Source organism: Microcaecilia unicolor, chromosome 2 (assembly GCF_901765095.1).
Source record: "Microcaecilia unicolor chromosome 2, aMicUni1.1, whole genome shotgun sequence".
Taxonomy (NCBI): Eukaryota; Metazoa; Chordata; class Amphibia; order Gymnophiona; family Siphonopidae; genus Microcaecilia; species Microcaecilia unicolor.
Window position 1 is genome coordinate 288,117,139 of NC_044032.1, and position 19,395 is coordinate 288,136,533.

The following is a 19,395-nucleotide window of genomic DNA, read 5'->3' on the forward strand; positions in this document are numbered from 1 at the left end:
TGACCTTGTCAGACAAGCAGCTGGGGATGTGCTTAAGTGCATATTGTTCCTGTTGCTGAGGGGTCAAATCTGACAGAAAGAAGCACATATTCTTGCAACTTATGCTGCCAGACTGGTTCCGTGGCGGCAGAAAATAATGTACACTTAAGCGCTTCTCCTGCTGCCAGTCCAAGTAATGCTGAGGAGGAAGACCAGTAGGTGGTGAGGCAACACTGTTAGAAGCAACTACAGGGCCCAACTCAGCCCTGCCTAAGAGACATTTTAAGTGAAGGATGGGAAGAAAAGGGGGGAGATCAGTGGTGTGAGCTAAAGAGGAGTAGGTAGGGCTGGAGTGAAGTGGGGAGAGTGTGACCCAACACCCATTCTTGTGTTCCGAACCAAGACACTAGCCCCATCCGTACATACACCTAGGGGTAGATTCAATAAATGGCACCCAACATTTGGTGCAGGGATGATCCACGCTAAGCTATTATTCTGTAAAGGGTTCTCGGAGCAGAATGGCTTTTATAGAATGTTAGCTTAGCACACATTTCACGCCTAACTTTGGGTGCAAGCATTTACACCTGCCAAAGGTTTGTGTGAATGTTCATGCCCACGCCAAACTAATGGCAGTTAGGCACAGAAATGCAAGTACTCTATAACACCATGCCTAAATTCTGGGAACACCCCTGACCTGCCCATGCCTTTCCCATAGCCATACCGCTTTGGCATTGTGCACTAAGAAATTTAGGCATGCATGTTATAGAATAGGGTGTACGGCAAATCCGCGTGTAACTCCTAATTACTACCAATTAAGTGCTTGTTGACACCAATAATTGATTGCTAGAACCTAATTGACCAACTAGTTTATGTATGAATCTCTGCCCAACTTTGGAAAACCTATACAGAATCCAGCAGCTAATCCCCTTAGAGAGAAATTAACAAACTGCACAACATATTGCCCCTGCCGGCATACTAAGAAACATTTCACTATGCCTCTCTACATCAAGTTCCCTTCACAAACATGTCTGGCTTTGTGTACAGAGGAAGGGGAAAGGAGAAATTGGTCCTACCTGACCAGCCCACTGAACTGATGGGTTGTGCACGCCTTCCAGCAGGTGGAGACAGAGAATATTGTTTCTTGCATGACCCATTGAGAGCCCATCTCAGGCCTGGCAAGTCTCAGTATATCAGTAACAAAGAAAGAGAAGAACGAAATAAACATCTATGTCCTGCTGGGACCCACAGCAACTGAAATATGCATACATTGTAACGAATCGTGCTGACACAAAGGAGTTCAATCACTCCATCAGAATTGTCTGTTAAGGAATTGTTTTGTTTCCGGGGGGGGGGGGGGGGGGGGTCCCCAAATTTGCTACTGTTTCCACAAAAAGAAGGGTAAGAAAACATACAACCTGACGTAACCAACTGAATCCATCTAGGGTGGGAGCTAGACCGGTCCAGAGTGACTAAAGGAAAGCAAATTAGCAGGTAGGACCTAATTTCTCCTTCCTTATCGTCACTCCGGACTGGCCCAGCTGAACTGATGAGAAGTATCAAAGCAGTCTACAAAGGGAGAGACACTAACAGCCCTGCCGCAAGCACCCAAGCACCAAAAATTGCTTCCCAGCGCAATTGAAATCTACTCTGTAATGCTTAACAAATGAATGCAGGAAAGAAAAGATGGCCGCTCTGCAAATGTCAACTGGAGCCACCAAAGAGACTTCCGCCCAAGATGCCGCCTGTCCTCTGGTAGAATGAGCTTTAAGCGTGTTCAGAAACTGTTTGCCTTTCAGAATTTATGCCAAGGCAATTGCCTCTTTAATCCAACTAGCCAGAGTAGCCTTAGACGCTGCCAAACCTCTGCAGCCACCCCCAAGTAAAATAAAAAGGCGGTCCTGACCGTTGAAACTCCTCCAATCTCTGTACATATGCTTTCAACTACAGAACGATATGGGACAGGGACTCACAGTAACCACAGAGATGGGGACAGGGCTTGCGGGGATGGGGAAAAACTTTGTCCCTATGTCATTTTCTACTTTGAAGCCTGTTAATTAACTGGACTGTTATTTGTGTTTGAGTGATGCAGACAATATTTTGATTTTTTTGGAAGGAACAAGCAAACATGCTGGCCACAACTAGCAAAATATGCATGGGGGATGCTGTACATTCTGCTACCAGCACATCTTCTAAGAAGAAATCTTCTACTGAAGGAAGGATTGTGGAAGACAGGAGAGCTAGAAGTGCTTCATAGGGCATATTTCTCCCCTCTAGGGCACACAGAATGGGTTCTATTTTGTATCCCTGGACATTTGACAGGGTGGATTAGGATTCCTTGGGTAGTAGAAATCAGCAATTGTTGGGGTTGGAAGGGTAGAAGGTGGTGGTGAGGAGCGTTATTATAGCTGCTTGCTGTTATTATTCTTTTCTATTTGTAATTTATACAAAATAGTTGCACAGCATATTGTTCCTTTTTATACTTTAATAAAAAGATTTAGATATAAAATCATAATTGTTCGAGGCTTCTGCAGATGAGGACAGAGCCCTTGAGGAAGGGGATGGGGACAGAACTTGCAGGGACGGAGAGGGCATGGAGACAGAACCTGCAGGGACGGGGACAAACTTTCTCCCCATGTCATTCTCTACTTTCAACACTCTTCTTACATCTAGCTTATGTAAACATTTCTGTTCCTCTGATATCATGGAAGCTCCCAGGGACAGAAGGAGCAGAGACTGATTGACATGAAAACTGGCTAAAACCTTTGGCAGAAAGGAAGGAACCGGTTTTAAGACTACATGATCCACTAAAATTTCCAAAAGGGTAGGTCTGCATGATAATGTCTGCAATTCCGACACCCACCTAGTCGACGAGATAGCTACCCAAACACACCATTTTTAAAGTAAAATCCTTAAAGGATATCGTTACCAACGGCTCAAAGAGAGAGCAAGTAAGCGCTGAGAGGACCAAATTAAGATCCCACAAAGGAAAGGACGGCCAACTGGGAGGATGCAACACATTTACTCCTTGCAAGAACCTAGCCACATCCGGATGTCTATTCAAGGGCTTGCCCTTCACACAGCAGCACTAGTTGAACTTTAAGCAAAGCCAATGCGAGCCCTCTGTCCAGACCTTGCTGCAGGAAATCTAGAACTTGAGACACTGAAGCTCTGAAAGGAGAAACTGTCCATTCGGCACACCAGGCCTCCAAACGAAAATATAAGCCAAAGAAGTAGAGCGTCTTTCAAATATTCGCACTTTCTTAAACAAACCCTCTAAAAAGTCAAGCCCCAAGACAAAATCAAGTCACACTGAGCATGACCACCAGACCCTGAGACAGAAGGCCTACAGACCCAGGCAGCTGAAGTTTGAGCTCCATGAGAAGACGCCAAAAATCCACATACCACGAATGCCTTGGCCAGTTCGCCTGTGGTACACAAAATGCTTCAACTAAAACAGACATGAGATAAAACGATCTCATAGTAATACAACAGTTGTCCTGAAAAACATTCCCATCCTGACATTTTTTGTTATTTTATATATATATATATATATATATATATATATATATATATATATATATATATATATATATATATATATATATATAGAAGATGTACTCTAAACACATCCCAGTAACTCACTCAACGAATTCTAGGTGACATCCCAACTAGCAAAACACCATACCTACCTACATACATACATACATGCATACCCCCCCCCCCCCCCCAGTCTTGTAATATCTAGAAATCTGGGGACAAAATCTCACCCAAAAATCTTTGCCATAGAAGTGCATATTGCCTGTTATCCATGTTAGGGGATTTTCTATAAATCATACACTCATAGTTAGCCACATCTGTCATTTTAGCCACCCAGCATGAAGCTGACACTGGATCCTCACTTGTCCAGAACTGTAAGATCGTTTTTTTTAACCACGAAAGTTGACATGTAAAGAAATCTTCTTTGCAGCGGGGAAAAACCTTGAGCAATCAAATCGGACTGCTCCCCCAACAGCAGCGCAGCATATGACCATTCCACTGTTGACTGCAATACCCTGTTAAGAACTTGGAAAGCCTTATTCCATATTGTTAATTTTGGGCATTCCAGAAAGGAGTGCAAAAGATTGCCAATCCCTGCCCGACATTTAAGATACAAATCTGAATCCCACATCTTCAGTTTTACTCCCCTTACTCCCTTTACTCCCCAGGTAATATAAGTGTAAAATTTTGTATTGAGTTTCTTGCAAATCTGCAGCCTTAACCATTTCGTAAAGTGTAGTAAACAGAGTGTAAAATTGTGGACTGCAGTACTGTGTTCCTAACTCTGCATTCCACCGATAAAGAACACGCTCAATCCCACCCTCTGAACTGCTCATTTTTACCAAGTGAAGAGTCTATTCCCAGCCTCTGGCATGGCCTGGGCCACCCGGTCCAAGCTACCATATGTCCATGCCTCCCCATGTTTTCACCTTTACCTGCTGCCAATAATGCCTTGCCTGCATGTAGTGTAACATGTGAGTATTTGGTATCCACCAGCGCTCTTTCGCCTGAGAAAAAGATATAAAACTGTCTTCACTCGGTGAAAGCATATGGCCTAATGTACTGCACCCCCACCTTGCTCACTGCTGGAATGCCGAAGGGCCCACACCAGCCGGAAAATCCACATTTCCCACAAAGCGCAGAAAAGGAGACACATTAGGGCTACGTACCTGGTGGGTGCGCCACCAGCTCCAAGCAGTACGCAAGGGTCTAAGATAACTAAAATGAACATTAAACTTTGTGCCCAAACCGGGGGGGGGGGGGGGGGGGGGGGGGGGCATGTACTAAATTTATAAACGAGTATAGGGAGCACCAACTGTCCCACCATTTGCCCGGGGTGAACTTTGACTGCCCACTGATCCCTTAAAAAATGATTCTCATCAATGCTGCCACATTGTACAGGCATAGGTTCAGCAAGTTAAGTCCTCCTCACTCCCTGCTTAAAATTAACATTTGTGACCCCTTTTGCCTCAATATAAAAGCCTGCAATACAGAACAAAATAAACGTTCATCTTGTCTTTTGATCCAAATAGGCATCGTCTGCAAAGGATATAACAATTTAGGGAGTAAGCTCATCTTAGCCAATGCTACCCACAGGGAGATTGGTAAGTCCTTCCACCTTAAACACAGTTGCTTGATCTTATCTATCTGATCCAGTATATTACACCTGTACACCACATCCGGGTTTGTGCTAAGATAAATACCTAGATATCGCATCAAGTGCTGCACCAGAGGGATAGGCAAACTCGCAAATCGAGGGTTGTGATAGCTATCTGACAGGGGAAGGAGTTCGGACTTGTCACAATTAACTCTTAGGCCTGATATAACTCCAAACTCCTTAACCATGGTTAATGCTTCCCCTAGATGTGAGGGGGCATCTGCAAGGTAGAACAAAATATCATCAGCGAATAAGTTGATATGGATCTCTTGCCCTCCTACTTGAAGACCTCAAATCTTATCACTCTGGCGCAATTTAATTGCAAGTGGTTCTATGGCTAACAAAAACAACAATGGGGACAGTGGGCACCCCTGTCTGGTACCCCTCTGCAAGTTGAAACTTTCAGTTTGTTGTTAACCAATAATCTCGCCTGTGGTCAAGCGTTTAAAACCTGAATCCAGTCAACAAACTGACCCTGTATCCCATACTTCTCCATAACCCAGAAAAGATATTGCCTCGAGATACTGTCAAACGCTTTCTCCGTGTCCAACCCCACAATGGCTTCTGTCTTCCCCTTCCCTCAGTATGTGTGTATTGCTTCTAAAGCCTGGAACAAAACCCACCTGATCCTCATGTATAACACTGGGAAGAAAGTTATTCATCCGACGCATGAGAATAGCTGCTAGGAGTTTGACATCCTGGTTAAGCAAGGAAATTGGGCGGTACGAACCCACTTGAGTGGGGTCCTTCCCCGGTTTGGGCAACAATATTATGTGGGCTAGATTCTGGTGGAGTTCTACTCCTCCTGGTGCTAGGCTGTTATACATATTAGCCAGTGGCCGTGCCACCACATCTGACAGAATTCTGTAGTACTCTGGGCCGAAACTGTCCGGGCCTGGAGCTTTTGTCAACTTTAAAGCCTTAATTACCAATCTGACCTCCTTTACAGAAACGGGCCTACTCAGAGTCTGTGCCTAGTCCCTGGTAAACCGAGGGACCGATAAATCCTGAAAAAAGGCCTCCCTTTTCTCTATATCTAAATCTCTTGCCTCATACAGTGATTGGTAATATTGGACGAACTGAGATTGTATTTGGCATTCCTTGTGAAATCGCCTCCCAGACCCATCCTTGATGTAAGTAATGACCTGTCATTTCTTATAAGGACGCACCAAATTGGCCAAAAGTTTCCCCGTCTTGATATCCCACTTAAACAATTTGAATCTTTGGTAGTAAATATCTCTTTCTGCCCGACTGGTCAACAGCTGATCAATCCGGCATCTTAGCTCCATCATAGCATCTTTGGAGGGCTTATCCAACCGGTACATATGTTGTCTGCGAAGGGTATTCTTGTGATAACTGTAAAAACTCCGCTTCTAGCTTTTTCTTCTTCCTAGATGTGTATGCCAATATGTATCCCCTTAGCACTACTTTGGAGGCTTCCCAGAAAGTTACAGGACTCACGTCCGGGGTCTCATTGGTCGATTTGAAATCCAACCGTTTTTCCCTCAAGTATGTCTGAAATGCGGAATCTTTATACAAAGAGGACAAGAATTTCCACACCCTTTCTGTCAAATCTGCTGTGTAAGATATAGCAAGCGATATTGCAGAGTGGTCTGATAAGGAGTTCACAATAACTTGAACCTCCTTGGCTACTGAGAAAAGGGATTGTGATATAAGGAAATAATGTCATCTAGAGTAAGTGTTATGCAGGTGGGAATAGAATGTAAATTCTGTGTCGTGCGAGTGTAGAAGCCTCCATATATCCACTGTCCCCAGCTGATGTATGATAGAATTGACACCCTTGCCCTCAATGGCCCCTCCCCTTGGTTTAACAGGTTTACAATCAACAGTGGGGGTCAGCACACGTGTTAAAGGCCCCTCCCAGAACGAGTTGATACTCCAAGTGTGGTGTCAGCTTAGCCACTATTTCAGAAAAGAATTTATGGCTGTAAACATTAGGAACTAAAGAAAATATACTCTAATAAGCTTAAAGAATTATCTGTGCCATGATCAAAAAATATATCAGAAATGATTTAAACAAACGGCCTCAATAGCCAAGGGTACCAACTCAGTGGACACACCTTTTAAGGCGTCAATCATGGGCCAACCGCCACCTCTGAAAAACCTACAGAGTGAAATAACTAAGCCAATCTGTAATAAAAAAACGGAGTGGGGCTATAACATATCAAGTCAATTGACTGTAGGCATAGATAGTATCAAATAAGCCTAAAAAATTGAAATATTATATGTCGGAAGAATGAAAAATATATTTCAAAGGGAAAACTATATGTAAATAACCAATGACAAAAAGAGTACTTAGCTTCAAACCCGGGAAGGAAAAATTCACATCCGAGAGGCGCCTCCGATAATTCTCTATCAAAATGGACATATGCAATGCTATTTTTTTGCATATCCTCTCCTGAAGAAGTAACGAAACAGTGAGAGTTCTACGACTGTCGAGAGAGAGATTTAAAGGGATTGAATGAGATTTTCTATATATAAGACCACCATTAAGTTGGCAAACTAAAATCTCTAGACCAGGTTCTGAGTAAGAATTTACTTTGCTGAGAGTTGGAAAGTTTTTGTGACCTCAGGCAAGTCACTTCACTCCCCATTGCCTAAAGTACAACTGGGTTGTAAGCCAATTTGGGCAGGGAAATAACTCATCTTGAGCTCGGATTTGGGAAATGGTGAGTAAACTCTAAAATCCAAATTCATGAAGAGAACAGTAAATGAGTGTTTCAGATAGGAAAATAGCCTGGAGAAGTGTTCTCCTCTTTGGCCATTAAAAATGTGATTTGAATGTCAGATGATAGCAATGTATTATTGTGTGCTTGTGATAACACTGCTGAAGAAGGGACCTATGGGTGTCATGAACATTTACACACATTATTGTATTAGGTTGTTCTTCATTTCATCAGTAAAATCTGTATCATTTTGTAAAGAAGGTAGTTTTCTTTCTGCAGGACTAATATAGCTATTAGAAGTCTTCATCGATAGCAGTTTCAACTCATATGCCCTTTGTCTGCAGGTTTGATGTGGTAGGTTATGGCTGTATGACCTGCATTGGTAACAGTGGACCACTACCAGATGCTGTCGTGGAAGCCATTACCCAGGTATGCTATAAGAGGTCTTAGGGTAAAAGGATACTGCCCTTACTCTCCAGCAAGACACACAGGATCTCTTGGGGAGAATCAGGGGCCATTAAACAGTTCGTGCTCCTAGATCCTTTTCTGAGTGGGTGAGGTAGGCAGGGGAAGAGGGGGAAGGGTGTTATCATCTTCCACTCCCTTGCAGAGGTTCACTTTGGAGACAGATCTGCCTGGAGTTTTCTCTATCCAAGTACCTGTAAAGTTTGAGCCAGAATCTTTCTGTCTTCAGTAGAGGAGTAGGAATCATTTGACCACTGAAAATGAGCTCCTGCTAAATCTCTTGCAGGCAGCAGTTTTACAGACTTTCTGCCTATTTGACAGTCCTCCTCAGACGCAGGACAAACTCCATGTCTTTCCAGACACTTGAGGTTAACTCTGAAGTGAATTCCAAGTGTATAGAACTAACTCCCCCTTTCATAAGTCTTAGCCTCTGGTCCTCTCAGTCTTAAGATCCCCTTGGGCCTTAGAGGGTAATTTTATAAAAGGCCACCTAGGTTTTGAGGGCAAGAAGGTTCCCATTTTGGTGCAATTTTCTAAAGACACACAGGCACTTATGTGTCTTCATAAAATACTAGCAGAAATTCTGCCTAGATTGACGCATAGAGAATGCCTGCTCAAGAGCAGGGACAAATGGCTATGCATACAATATAGATTAGATTCAGTAAATGGTGCCCAAATTTGGGCGCTAAAAAAAATGTCACTCTGAGTTGGGCAAACAAAAAAAACAGCACCACGGGCCTTTAAAAATGGAACACAGTTCTTTAATGAATGAGCCTTGACAAAAACACCCGACACGGGCCGTGTTTCGGTGACTAGCACCTGCGTCAGGGGTCACAGTGATGACGTGGAAAACTTGGGGAATAACTCGAATATATTCCTCTACAATATATTATTCCTTACCCCACGTCTCATATAGTAAAAGCTACAAAGCACCAAGGCACTTTCACTTTCTGTATCCAAATGGATGACCATCCATTTGGATACAGAAAGTGAAAGTGCCTTGGTGCTTTGTACTTTAGTTTGTACTTCGTTCCCTCTCTTTTGTTATATCCAACTCTGAGTTGGGCACCATTTATAGAATAGTGCTTATAGCCGATTTCCATTCAAACTTTTGGGCACGAGGATTTACACCAGCGGAAACCTGGTGTAAATCCTGGCGCAGAAGTTAAGCACTTATCCCCCAAATTCTATAATACTGCACATATCTTCAGTGAATGCCCATGGCCCTTCCATACACTGTCCCCTGCGTTCTATATATGGTGCTCAAAACTGTGTGTGCACAATTTAGTGAGCTAATTAGCACAATTAATTGGGTGCTAACAATCAATTAGTCTAAACATTAAAATACTCTTTCAGTATATAGCTTTTTGCTAAAGAATGAAAAACTGGTAAAAGAGAGAATTACATATTGATAAGAGAATATAATATAATATAGAATGGTTGAGTCCTTAGTGTAAAATTTCAAACTGAGATATAGAGACATTGCTCTTCTGAGATATACAACTGAGTGGAACAAAGTTCACATAACAGCTGAAGCTTCACACCATCATCGGACGCAATTGTGTGAACAAAAATGCACCAAAGTAAACAGTGCTAACACAGTGAAGTCTATAATAAACGTATCATCTTTAAGAACACAAGAATGTAATTATTGCCATTCAGGGACAGACCGAAGGTCTATCAAGCCCAGCATCCTGTTTCCTTTTTTTTTTTTTTTTTTTTTAAATCATTTATTTATAATTTTTTCATTTTACAAGGATCACTTGCAAAACAGTAAAACAGAGATGATTGTACATTAAAACAATATTTGAAGAAAACAATCTCAACAAGATAAATGGATTTTGTACAATCTTTCTCTTTCTTAGACCACAAAATAAATAGGGAGAGTGAAACAAAACAAGGAGATCAATTTAAGCAACAGCAAACAAAGAAAACGTGGTATTAACCCGATTATCCCCAGTTATTATTTATCTAAATCATTTTTCCACATTGATCATCTGGTTGGTTTCTTCAAGACCATAACGGTGCATAGTCCATCAATTTCATTGGAAACATACTTATTGTCCAATATTAGTGAAAGTAATACACCTGATTTCATTTTTTTTCCCTTTTAAAACCAGAAATTGTTTAACAATACAAACCCTTGAATCTTCAATCCAATTCCCGCTGATTAAAGTAATCCCAGTTTCACAGGCTTCACTCCTTTTGAATTAATATAGGAATCATTTCAGAGGAAAAAAAAACATTAGGAGTCATACCTGGAAGTCTGGGAAAACAACAATCTCGATATTAATCATCTACAACAATATTCATTTTGTTCAAATTTTTTCTGGTCTTATTATCATTTTCAAATCTTAACCGTTTCCTACTTCAGTAGAACTTCATTTGCTGTATATTCTCAAATGATTCGATTAGATTATCCATGTGGCTCATTAATAAGACTATATCTGAAGCAAAGTCATTCTCTACCACCGTCAGGTCCTGGAGCACCCTCCAGATGACATTCAATGCAACCTCCACGGGAGCCAAAAACTCCAAGCTGATAACTCTTAAGGGTTTAGGAGTAGCACCGCCGACACGGGTTCAGCTGTAAACGACTTCCGTTTCAGCATACACTCCTGACTCACTCCTCCACCCCTTTGGGCATGGTGGTTAAATGATTTTGAGCGATGAAGTTGTTTCCAGGTCCAAGAGCATCGACGCTCCTTCGTCGGCGCTAATCAAAGGACTCATCAACCCAGTCATCTATGGGCAGCTCGTCATACAGCGGTCCCACACTTGCTGCACAGGGGACAAAACGCTGGTCATCGGCGGCTGACCCCCCATTGTCCCCTTCCTCTGTTAAGGCAACTGCAATGCAGAGAGGAAATTTCAAGTGAACAAAAACTGAACTTCAGAGGACAGCTGGGCCGTTGAGTGTACGAGCTTCAGGTCACCATCTTTCCCCAACAGTGGACAATCCAGGTTACAAGTACCTGGCAAGATCCCAAAATAGTACAATACATTTTATGCTGCTTATCTTCGCTAAGCTACCTTCTTTTAACTACATTCTCTGGCAGCAAATTCCAGAGTTTAATTACATGTTGAGTGAAGAAATATGTTCTGAGATTCATTTTAAATTTACTACTTTGTAGCTTTATTGCATGCCCCTAATCCTAGTATTTTTGGAAACAGTAAACAATCGATTCACGTCTACCCATTCACTCCACTCATTATCTCATCTCAGCCATCTTTTCTCCGTTGAAGAGCCTAGCTGCTTTAGCCTTTCCTCAAAGGGAAGTCGTCCTATTCCTTTATAATTTTTGTCGCCCTTCTCTGTACCTTTTCTAATTCCACTATATCTTTTTTTAGATGCAGTGACCAAAATTGCGCACAAAATTCAAGGTGCAGTCGGATCATGGAGCGATACAAAGGCATCACAACATCCTCATTTTTGTTTTCCATTCCTTTCCTAATAATACCTAACATTGTATTTGCTTTCTTAGCCGCCTCTTCACACTGAGCAGAGGGTTTCAATGTGTCATCAACATAAACACATAGATCCCTTTCCTAGTTGGTGACTCCTAATGTGGAGCCTTGCATTACGTAGCTATAGTTTGGGTTCCTCTTTCCCACATGCATCGCTTTGCAGTTCCTCACATTAAGTGTCATCTGCCATTTAGACGCCCAGTCTTGTAAGGTCCTCTTGCAATTTTTCACAATCCTCTTGTGATTTAACAACTTTGAATGACTTTTGGGCTGATTTTCGAAAGAGAGGGATCCCCATCTTTCAACATAAATTGGAAGATGGGCGTCCTTCTCACAGGGTTGTCCAAATCGGTATAATTGAAAGCCAATTTTGGACATCCCCACCTGCTTTCCGTCGCAGGTTCGGCCAAAGTTCAAGGGGGTATATCGGAGGCGTGCCTAACACATGGACGTCCTCGACCCATAATGGAAAAAAAGGGCTTCCCTGATGAGCACTTGATTGATTTTACCTGGTCGTGTTTTTCTTACGACCAAGGCACAAAAAGGTGCCCGAAATGACCAGATGACCTCCCCTTACTCCCCCAGTGGTCACTAACCCTCTCCCACCCTCAAAAAATATCTTTCAAAATATTTTTTGCCAGCCTCAGATGTCATACTCAGGTCCGTGACAGCAGTATACAGGTCCCTGGAGCAGTTTTAGTGGGTGCAGTGCACTTCAGACAGGCGAACCCAGACCCATCCCCCCTCTACCTGTTATGTTTGTGAAGGAAACAGTGAGCCCTCCAAAACCCACCAGAAACCCACTGTGCCCACATCTAGGTGCCCCCCTTCACCCGTAAGAGCTATGGTAGTGGTGTACAGTTGTGGGTAGTGGGTTTTGGGGGGCTCAGCACACAAAGTAAGGGAGCTATGTACCTGGGAGCAATTTCTGAAGTCCACTGCAGTGCCCCCTAGGGTGCCCGGTTGGTGTCCTGGCATGTCAGGGGGACCAGTGCACTACAAATGCTGGCTCCTCCCACGACCAAAGGGCTTGCATTTGGTCATTTCTGAGATGGATGTCCTTGGTTTCCATTATCACTGAAAATCAGAAACGACCAAGTCTAGGGACGATCATCTCTAGGGACGATCTAAAGTTCAAGATTTGGATGTCCCTGACCGTATTATTGAAACGAAAGATAGACGTCCATCTTGTTTGGATAATATGGGTTTCCCCGCCCCTCCATCGGGATGTTTTGCGAGGTTGTCCTCAACAAAATTGGACGTCCCTTTCGATTATGCCCCTCCACGTGTCGTCAACAAATTTAATTACCTCACTAGTTATTACCATCTCTAAATCATTTATAAATATGTTAAAAAGCAGCGGTCCCAGCACAGACCCCTGGAGAACCCCACTATCTAACCTTCTCCATTGAGAATACTGACCATTTAACCCTACTCCCTGTTTTCTATCTTTTAACCAGTTTTTAATCCACAATAGTACACTGCCTCCTATCCCATGACTCTCCAGTTTCCTCTGGAGTCTTTCATGAGGTACTTTGTCAAATGCCTTTTGAAAATTCAGATACACAATATTGACCGGCTCACCTTTAGCCACATGTTTGTTCACCCCTTCAAGGAAATGTGATATTTATTTATTTATTTATTTGGATTTTGCTCACACCTTTTTCAGTAGTAATAGATTGGTGAGGCAAAATTTCCTGTCGCTAAATCTATGTTGGCTTTCTCTCATTAACCCATGATTTTCAATATGCTCTGCAATTTTATTCTTTATAATGGTCTCTACCATTTTGCCCAGCACTGACGTCGGACTCACTGGTCTGTAATTTCACGGATCAGCTTAGAGAGCCTTTTTAAAAAAGTAGTGTTACATTGGCCACCCTCCAATCATGCTTGATTTTAAAGATAAATGATATATTATTAATAGTTTTGCAAGTTTATTTTTCAATTCTATCAGTACTCTGGGATGAATTTCGTCCAGTACAGGTGGTTTGCTACTCTTCAATTTGTCAAATTGCACCATTACATCTTCCAGGTTTATAGAGATTTCATTCAGAGTTTTTCTGACTCGTCAGCTTTTGAATATCTTTTCTGGCACCATTATCTCTCCAAAGAAGAAAACAAAAAGTACCAGGGGCCTTCAAAAAAAGGGGTAACACCTTTAATCATATATTTTGTTGAAAACAATCCTTGAATGGACCCAACACGGTCCATGTTTCAGCGAGCAGCGCCTGCGTCAGGGGTCACAAAGCAGATAACGTGCAACTGTGTTGTAGAATTCTATACATTTGCTAGAAACAGTGTGCTGCACCGCTGTGTTATCCCTTTGTATAAAGCTCGGATGCTGCCATGCTGCTGCTCTTCCTGCCCCCGGGAATACATGAACCTCGCGCAGTCACACCTCACCTCTGATGATCGGGATGTTTTAGCCCTTTCCAGCTTGGGCTAAAACACCCCGATCGCAGAGATAACTGGCTCATTTCTTTCACATTCGATGGTTTCTTTCTTTCTTACCCCGCTCCCCCCCCCCCCCCCCCCCCCCCCCCCGATCAGTGTGTCTTGGACCTTTCCTAGCATGTCTGTTTGTCTAATAGCAGTTCCATATGGTTTATCACCTCTGCTGCCACCTCTGAAATCCAGACTGAGCCCAGCGAGGGGCCTGCAGGACTCGAAGGCGCCGCCATTTTGTCTTCTGGGAGCCGCGTGGTTTCTCTCCCTTTTCTCAAAGGTTTCGACATCCCGTTCCAAAGATAAAGCACTGATATTTACTTCCATGCCGTCCCAAGCCTTATATGCCTTGCAGCCAATTTTGGGTCATCTACTTAACAACGATATCAGGGTTTCCTGGGTGGCGTTGCCGGAGAAGAACTAACGTCCTCTCCCAATCACAGCGTCACCTGATACCCTCCGACTTCTTGCTTCTAATATACTTAAATTTTTACTATGTTTTTGCCTCCAATGCAGTCTTTTTTTTTCAAAGTCCCTCTTTGCCTTCCTATCATCACTTTGCATTTGACTTGCCATTCCTTATGCTGTTTCTTATTATTTTCAGTCGGATCCTTCTTTCATTTTCTGAAGGATTTTCTTTTAGCTCTAATAGCTTCCTTCACCTCAATTTTTAACCATGCTGGTTGTCGTTTGGTCTTCCTATATTTGGCCTGGGCTTCCAGGATGGTATTTTTGAACATCATCTACCGAGTTGGTCTAGTCTGTGGTCAGCCTCTACTTCTTGTGCACCATTTCTGAACAGCATCCACACCTGATGTAAATTTTTGACCCTCGCATCTGCGCTTCTAAGTTTTGGGGTTTTTTACCGTTCTTCTCATTTTATCATAGTCTCCTTTTTGAAAGTTAAATGCTAACGTATTGGATTTCCTATGTGTACTTAATTCCAAAGCTGATATCAAATCAGATCGTATTATGATCACTGTTATCAAGCGGCCCCAGCACCTATACCTCCTGCACCAGTTCATGCGCTCCACTAAGGACTAGGTCTAGAATTTTCCTTCTCTTGTTGGATCCTGTACCAGCTGCTCCACAAAGTAGTCCTTGATTTCGTCAAGGAATTTTACCTCCCTAGCATGCCCTGATTTTTTTTTACCAGTCAATATAGGGGTAGTTGAAATCACCTATTATTGTGTTGCCCAGTTTATTAGCCTTCCTAATTTCTGATAACATTTCTACATCTGTCTTTTCATCCTGGTCAATTGGACAGTAGTACACTCCTGTCACTATCCTTTTCCCCTTTACCCATGAAATTTCAATCCATAGGGATTCAAAGACATGCTTTGTTTCCTGCAGAATTTTCAATCTATTTGATTCAAGGCCCTCTTTAACATATGCTACCCCTCCACCAATTCAATCCGTCTTATCACTATGATATAATTTGTACCCCAGTATGATGGTGTTCCACTGGTTATCTTCCTTCCACCAGGTCTCAGAGATGCCTATTATATCTAATTTTTTATTTAGTGCAATATATTCTAACTCTCCCATCTTATTTCCTAGGCTTCTGGCATTCGCATATAGACATTTCAGAATATGTTTGTTTGCTTAGCAGTTGAGAGTGATAATTTGCAATCTTTTGTTTGCTTTTTAAGACACCTGCAAGCTCATTTTCAAAGCACTTAGCCTCCCAAAGTTCCATAGAAACCTATGGAACTTAGCCTCCCAAAGTGCTTTGAAAATATGCCTCCTGGTCTACTGTGGTCTCCATTGCAAACTTGCTATCAGGATACCCTATCTTCCCTGTTTTGGTGGTATCTTTGAAAGATACCTTGTTCCGAACCATGCATTTTTGAATGACTGTCGGCCTTCCCCTAGTTTCTAGTTTAAAATCTGCTGTATCTCCTTTTTAAATGTCAATACCAGCAGCCTGGTCCCATCCTGGTTAAGGTGAAGCCCATCATTCTGGAATAGGCTCCCCTTCCCTAGAATGTTGCCCAGTTCCTTACAAACCTAAAACCCTCCTCCTTGCACCATCGCCTCATCCACGCATTGAGACTCCGGAGCTCTGCCCGTCTCTTGGGCCCTGTGTGTGGAATGGGGAGCACTTTGGAAAATGCTACCCTAGAGGTTCTGGATTTGAGCTTTCTATCTAAGAGCCTAAATTTTGACTTCCAGAACCTCTCTCCCACATTTTCCTATGTCATTGGTACCCACATGCACCAAGACAGCCGGTTCCTCCCCAGCACTATTTAAAATCCTATCTAGGTGATGCGTGAGGTCCACCACTTTCGCACCATGCAGGCAAGTGACTAGACGATCCTCACATCTACCAGCCACCCAGCTGTCTACATACCTAATAATCGAATCACCAACTACAACAGCAGTCCTAACCCCCTCTTGGCCAAAAGCTCCTAGAGACACATCCTCAGTGTGAGAGGATATTGCATCCCCTGGTGGGCTGGTCCTGGCTACAGGATTACTTCCAGCTTCACCAGGGTGATGCTCTCCTTTTAGAAGACCTCCCTCCTCCAAGGCAGCACAGGGGCTGCCAGACTGGAGGCGAGACTTCTCTAAGTACCGCTCTGTCTCCCTCAGCTCCACCAAGTCTGTTATTCTAGCCTCAAGAGAATGGACTCGTTCTCTGAGAGCTTGGAGCTCTATGTATCAAGCACACATGGAACGGGAACAGTGTGCCTACCAAACAAGAAAGGAGTAATAGTTGGTGGAGAGAATATAATGGCATTTTTGTCACACTTTTCTTTCATGTTTAGCTTCTTGTTGTGATTTTTGTGTTCTATCACCTAGCTGAGCTTCTTTGGACCATCTCGTTATAGGAATATCCTACTCCCCTTTTTGTTTCTCTCCTTTCCCTTCCCCCTCTACCCCCTTCCCTCTCTCTGATTTAACTTGTGTGGTTGGCTTTTATCTTTTCTATATGAATATTGTGTTTCCTTTCAGTCTCTCCCAATTTTTTATGTAAACCGCTTTGATCTCCTAAGTTAACGAATGTAGAATAGCAAATGCTAAATAAACTGAACTAAACTATATTGTAGCTTTGTATTGTGGTGATTCAATAAAATCGTTAAACATAAAAATACTTGGGGGGGGGGGGGCAAAATTCAGCCCACGGCAGTTGGCATTTTTTTTCTTTAATGCTTGCTGTTGTGGGCTTTTTGGCTTTTTATGCCCTGATATTCAGCGCAGGCACTGAATAAATGGGTATTTGGCAGCCGACATTACTTATCTGGGTACCAGTGATATTCTGACCAGTACCTGGATAACTCCAGATAGAATAGCCTTTTTGCTGTCCTAACTTTATTTGGATAGTTACCCAAACTGGCTAACTTACAGCTCTGCCCAGACTCTGCCCCTGGACCACCCCAGCACTGCCCAGATTTTCAGCAACGTTATCCAGGTAACTACCAATCTGGGTATGACCCAGTCAGCAAGATTTATTTAGGTAGGTGCAGCTTCTACCTGGATAAGTTCCACTGAATCTTGGCCTCACCATCTTTTACTGTAATCTCCTTTGGATAAAAGGTCTGATATACATAATGATGTACATGCAAAGGTACTCTGTCCAAAATACTTCTGCATTAAAGGAAGCAAATCATCTGAAAAATTAAGAAAAGGTAAAACATGAGTATTCTTTCTGCTAGCTCACTGCGGAATGCATGGTAGCAAGAATCAGGCTAATTTGTGATTTTCACTCACTTTCAGTTTCACTGAGAGAACTCTGGGATCTGTAGCTGTAGTATATTTGCACATGAGAGTTGGGGGGGGGGCTTTGAATATTCTCTATTTTGCATTAACTGTAAAATGTCATAGGAAGTCACTTATGATATAATTACAGTACAAAAGTGATGTGTTTTGGTGTTCATGTGGAAGTAGCGCTCACTAGGCTAATTTGAATCAGTTTATCTTATTACACGCTTTCACTCCTATCTCTTTGAGGGAAAATTATATAGCAATTCATCAATATATAGGCATCTATAGGGCATCTGATAGAGGCCTATTCTATAAAGGAAAGTAGGCGCCTGCTTTCCTCTAGAATACTAATTTAACCAGGTATATATATGCTTATGCTCTTAGATGTGAGCACTTATACCAGCTATGGAGCTAGTGTAATTGTTTGTGGCTCAGTGCCAGAGATGGCTTAATGGTTAGCGCAGTGGGCTTTGATCCTGGCAACCTGGGCTTGATTCCCACTGCAGCTCCTTGTGACCTTAGGCAAGTCACTTAACCTTCCATTGCCCCAGGTACAAAACTTAGATTGTGAGCACTCTAGAGACAGAGAAAGTACCTGCATATAATGTGTACAGTGCTGTATATGTCTAGTAGCACTACAGAAATGATTATTAGTAGTACAGTGTTCTGTAAGTTATGCTTGTAAGTTTGATTCTCACTCAGACTCCACCTGTGTATATGCCCACCTGTCAGATATGCATGTATTTACAGAATATCGCTTAAAAGTTTTAACATTCACACACTTTTGTGTGTGTTAAGTTTGCTAAACCACCTTCCACTATTTAAACAGCAAATCCATCAGTACAGAAAGGAAAGGGATGCCAGTATACAAGAGGAAAGGGATAGCACAGCCAGACAGGTTAGAGATGAGAGTACAGAGTGGCTGCCACCTTCGTCCACCATGGCTCAAGCACCCCATTATTCTAATCATTTACGTATGTAAATCTCCATTATTCTAATCATTTATATACGTAAATGTTAGCACCTTCTATATGGAATTACCTCCAAGATGTTCAGTTCCTTAGAAAATGTTTCATTTGGTCTTGTTTGTTTTTGAGTATTTTGTCCTTTATCTTGTTATTTCTTTTCATATGAACACAGGGTGACCTTGTAGCAGTGGGTGTATTGTCTGGGAATAGGAATTTTGAAGGCCGTGTACATCCTAACACTCGTGCCAATTACTTGGCCTCGCCACCGCTGGTCATAGCTTATGCTATTGCAGGAACCGTAAGGATTGACTTTGAGAAAGAACCTTTGGGTAAGGAGTTACTGTATTTGTTTATTTTATTAGAAGTTTTACTGAATTTATATATACAATTGCAAATTCAAGTCAATGACAAGAAAATAAGAATGCAAAACTAAAACCGGATCCCATAATATCTGCAAGTAATCCATATCATAGCAGAGGAG

The 19,395-nt window shown here is 42.4% G+C and overlaps 1 protein-coding gene across 2 annotated transcripts in view; it reads left to right on the plus strand.

Moving 5' to 3' along the window:
- Window positions 1-19,395, plus strand: part of ACO1 (aconitase 1) — a 241,233-nt gene that overhangs the window by 162,483 nt on the left and 59,355 nt on the right. For both annotated transcript variants that reach the window (XM_030194231.1, XM_030194230.1), the window contains exons 13-14: window positions 8,205-8,289; window positions 19,087-19,243. In XM_030194231.1, the coding sequence (XP_030050091.1) occupies window positions 8,205-8,289; window positions 19,087-19,243 (242 nt within the window). The remainder of the gene's footprint in view (window positions 1-8,204; window positions 8,290-19,086; window positions 19,244-19,395) is intronic.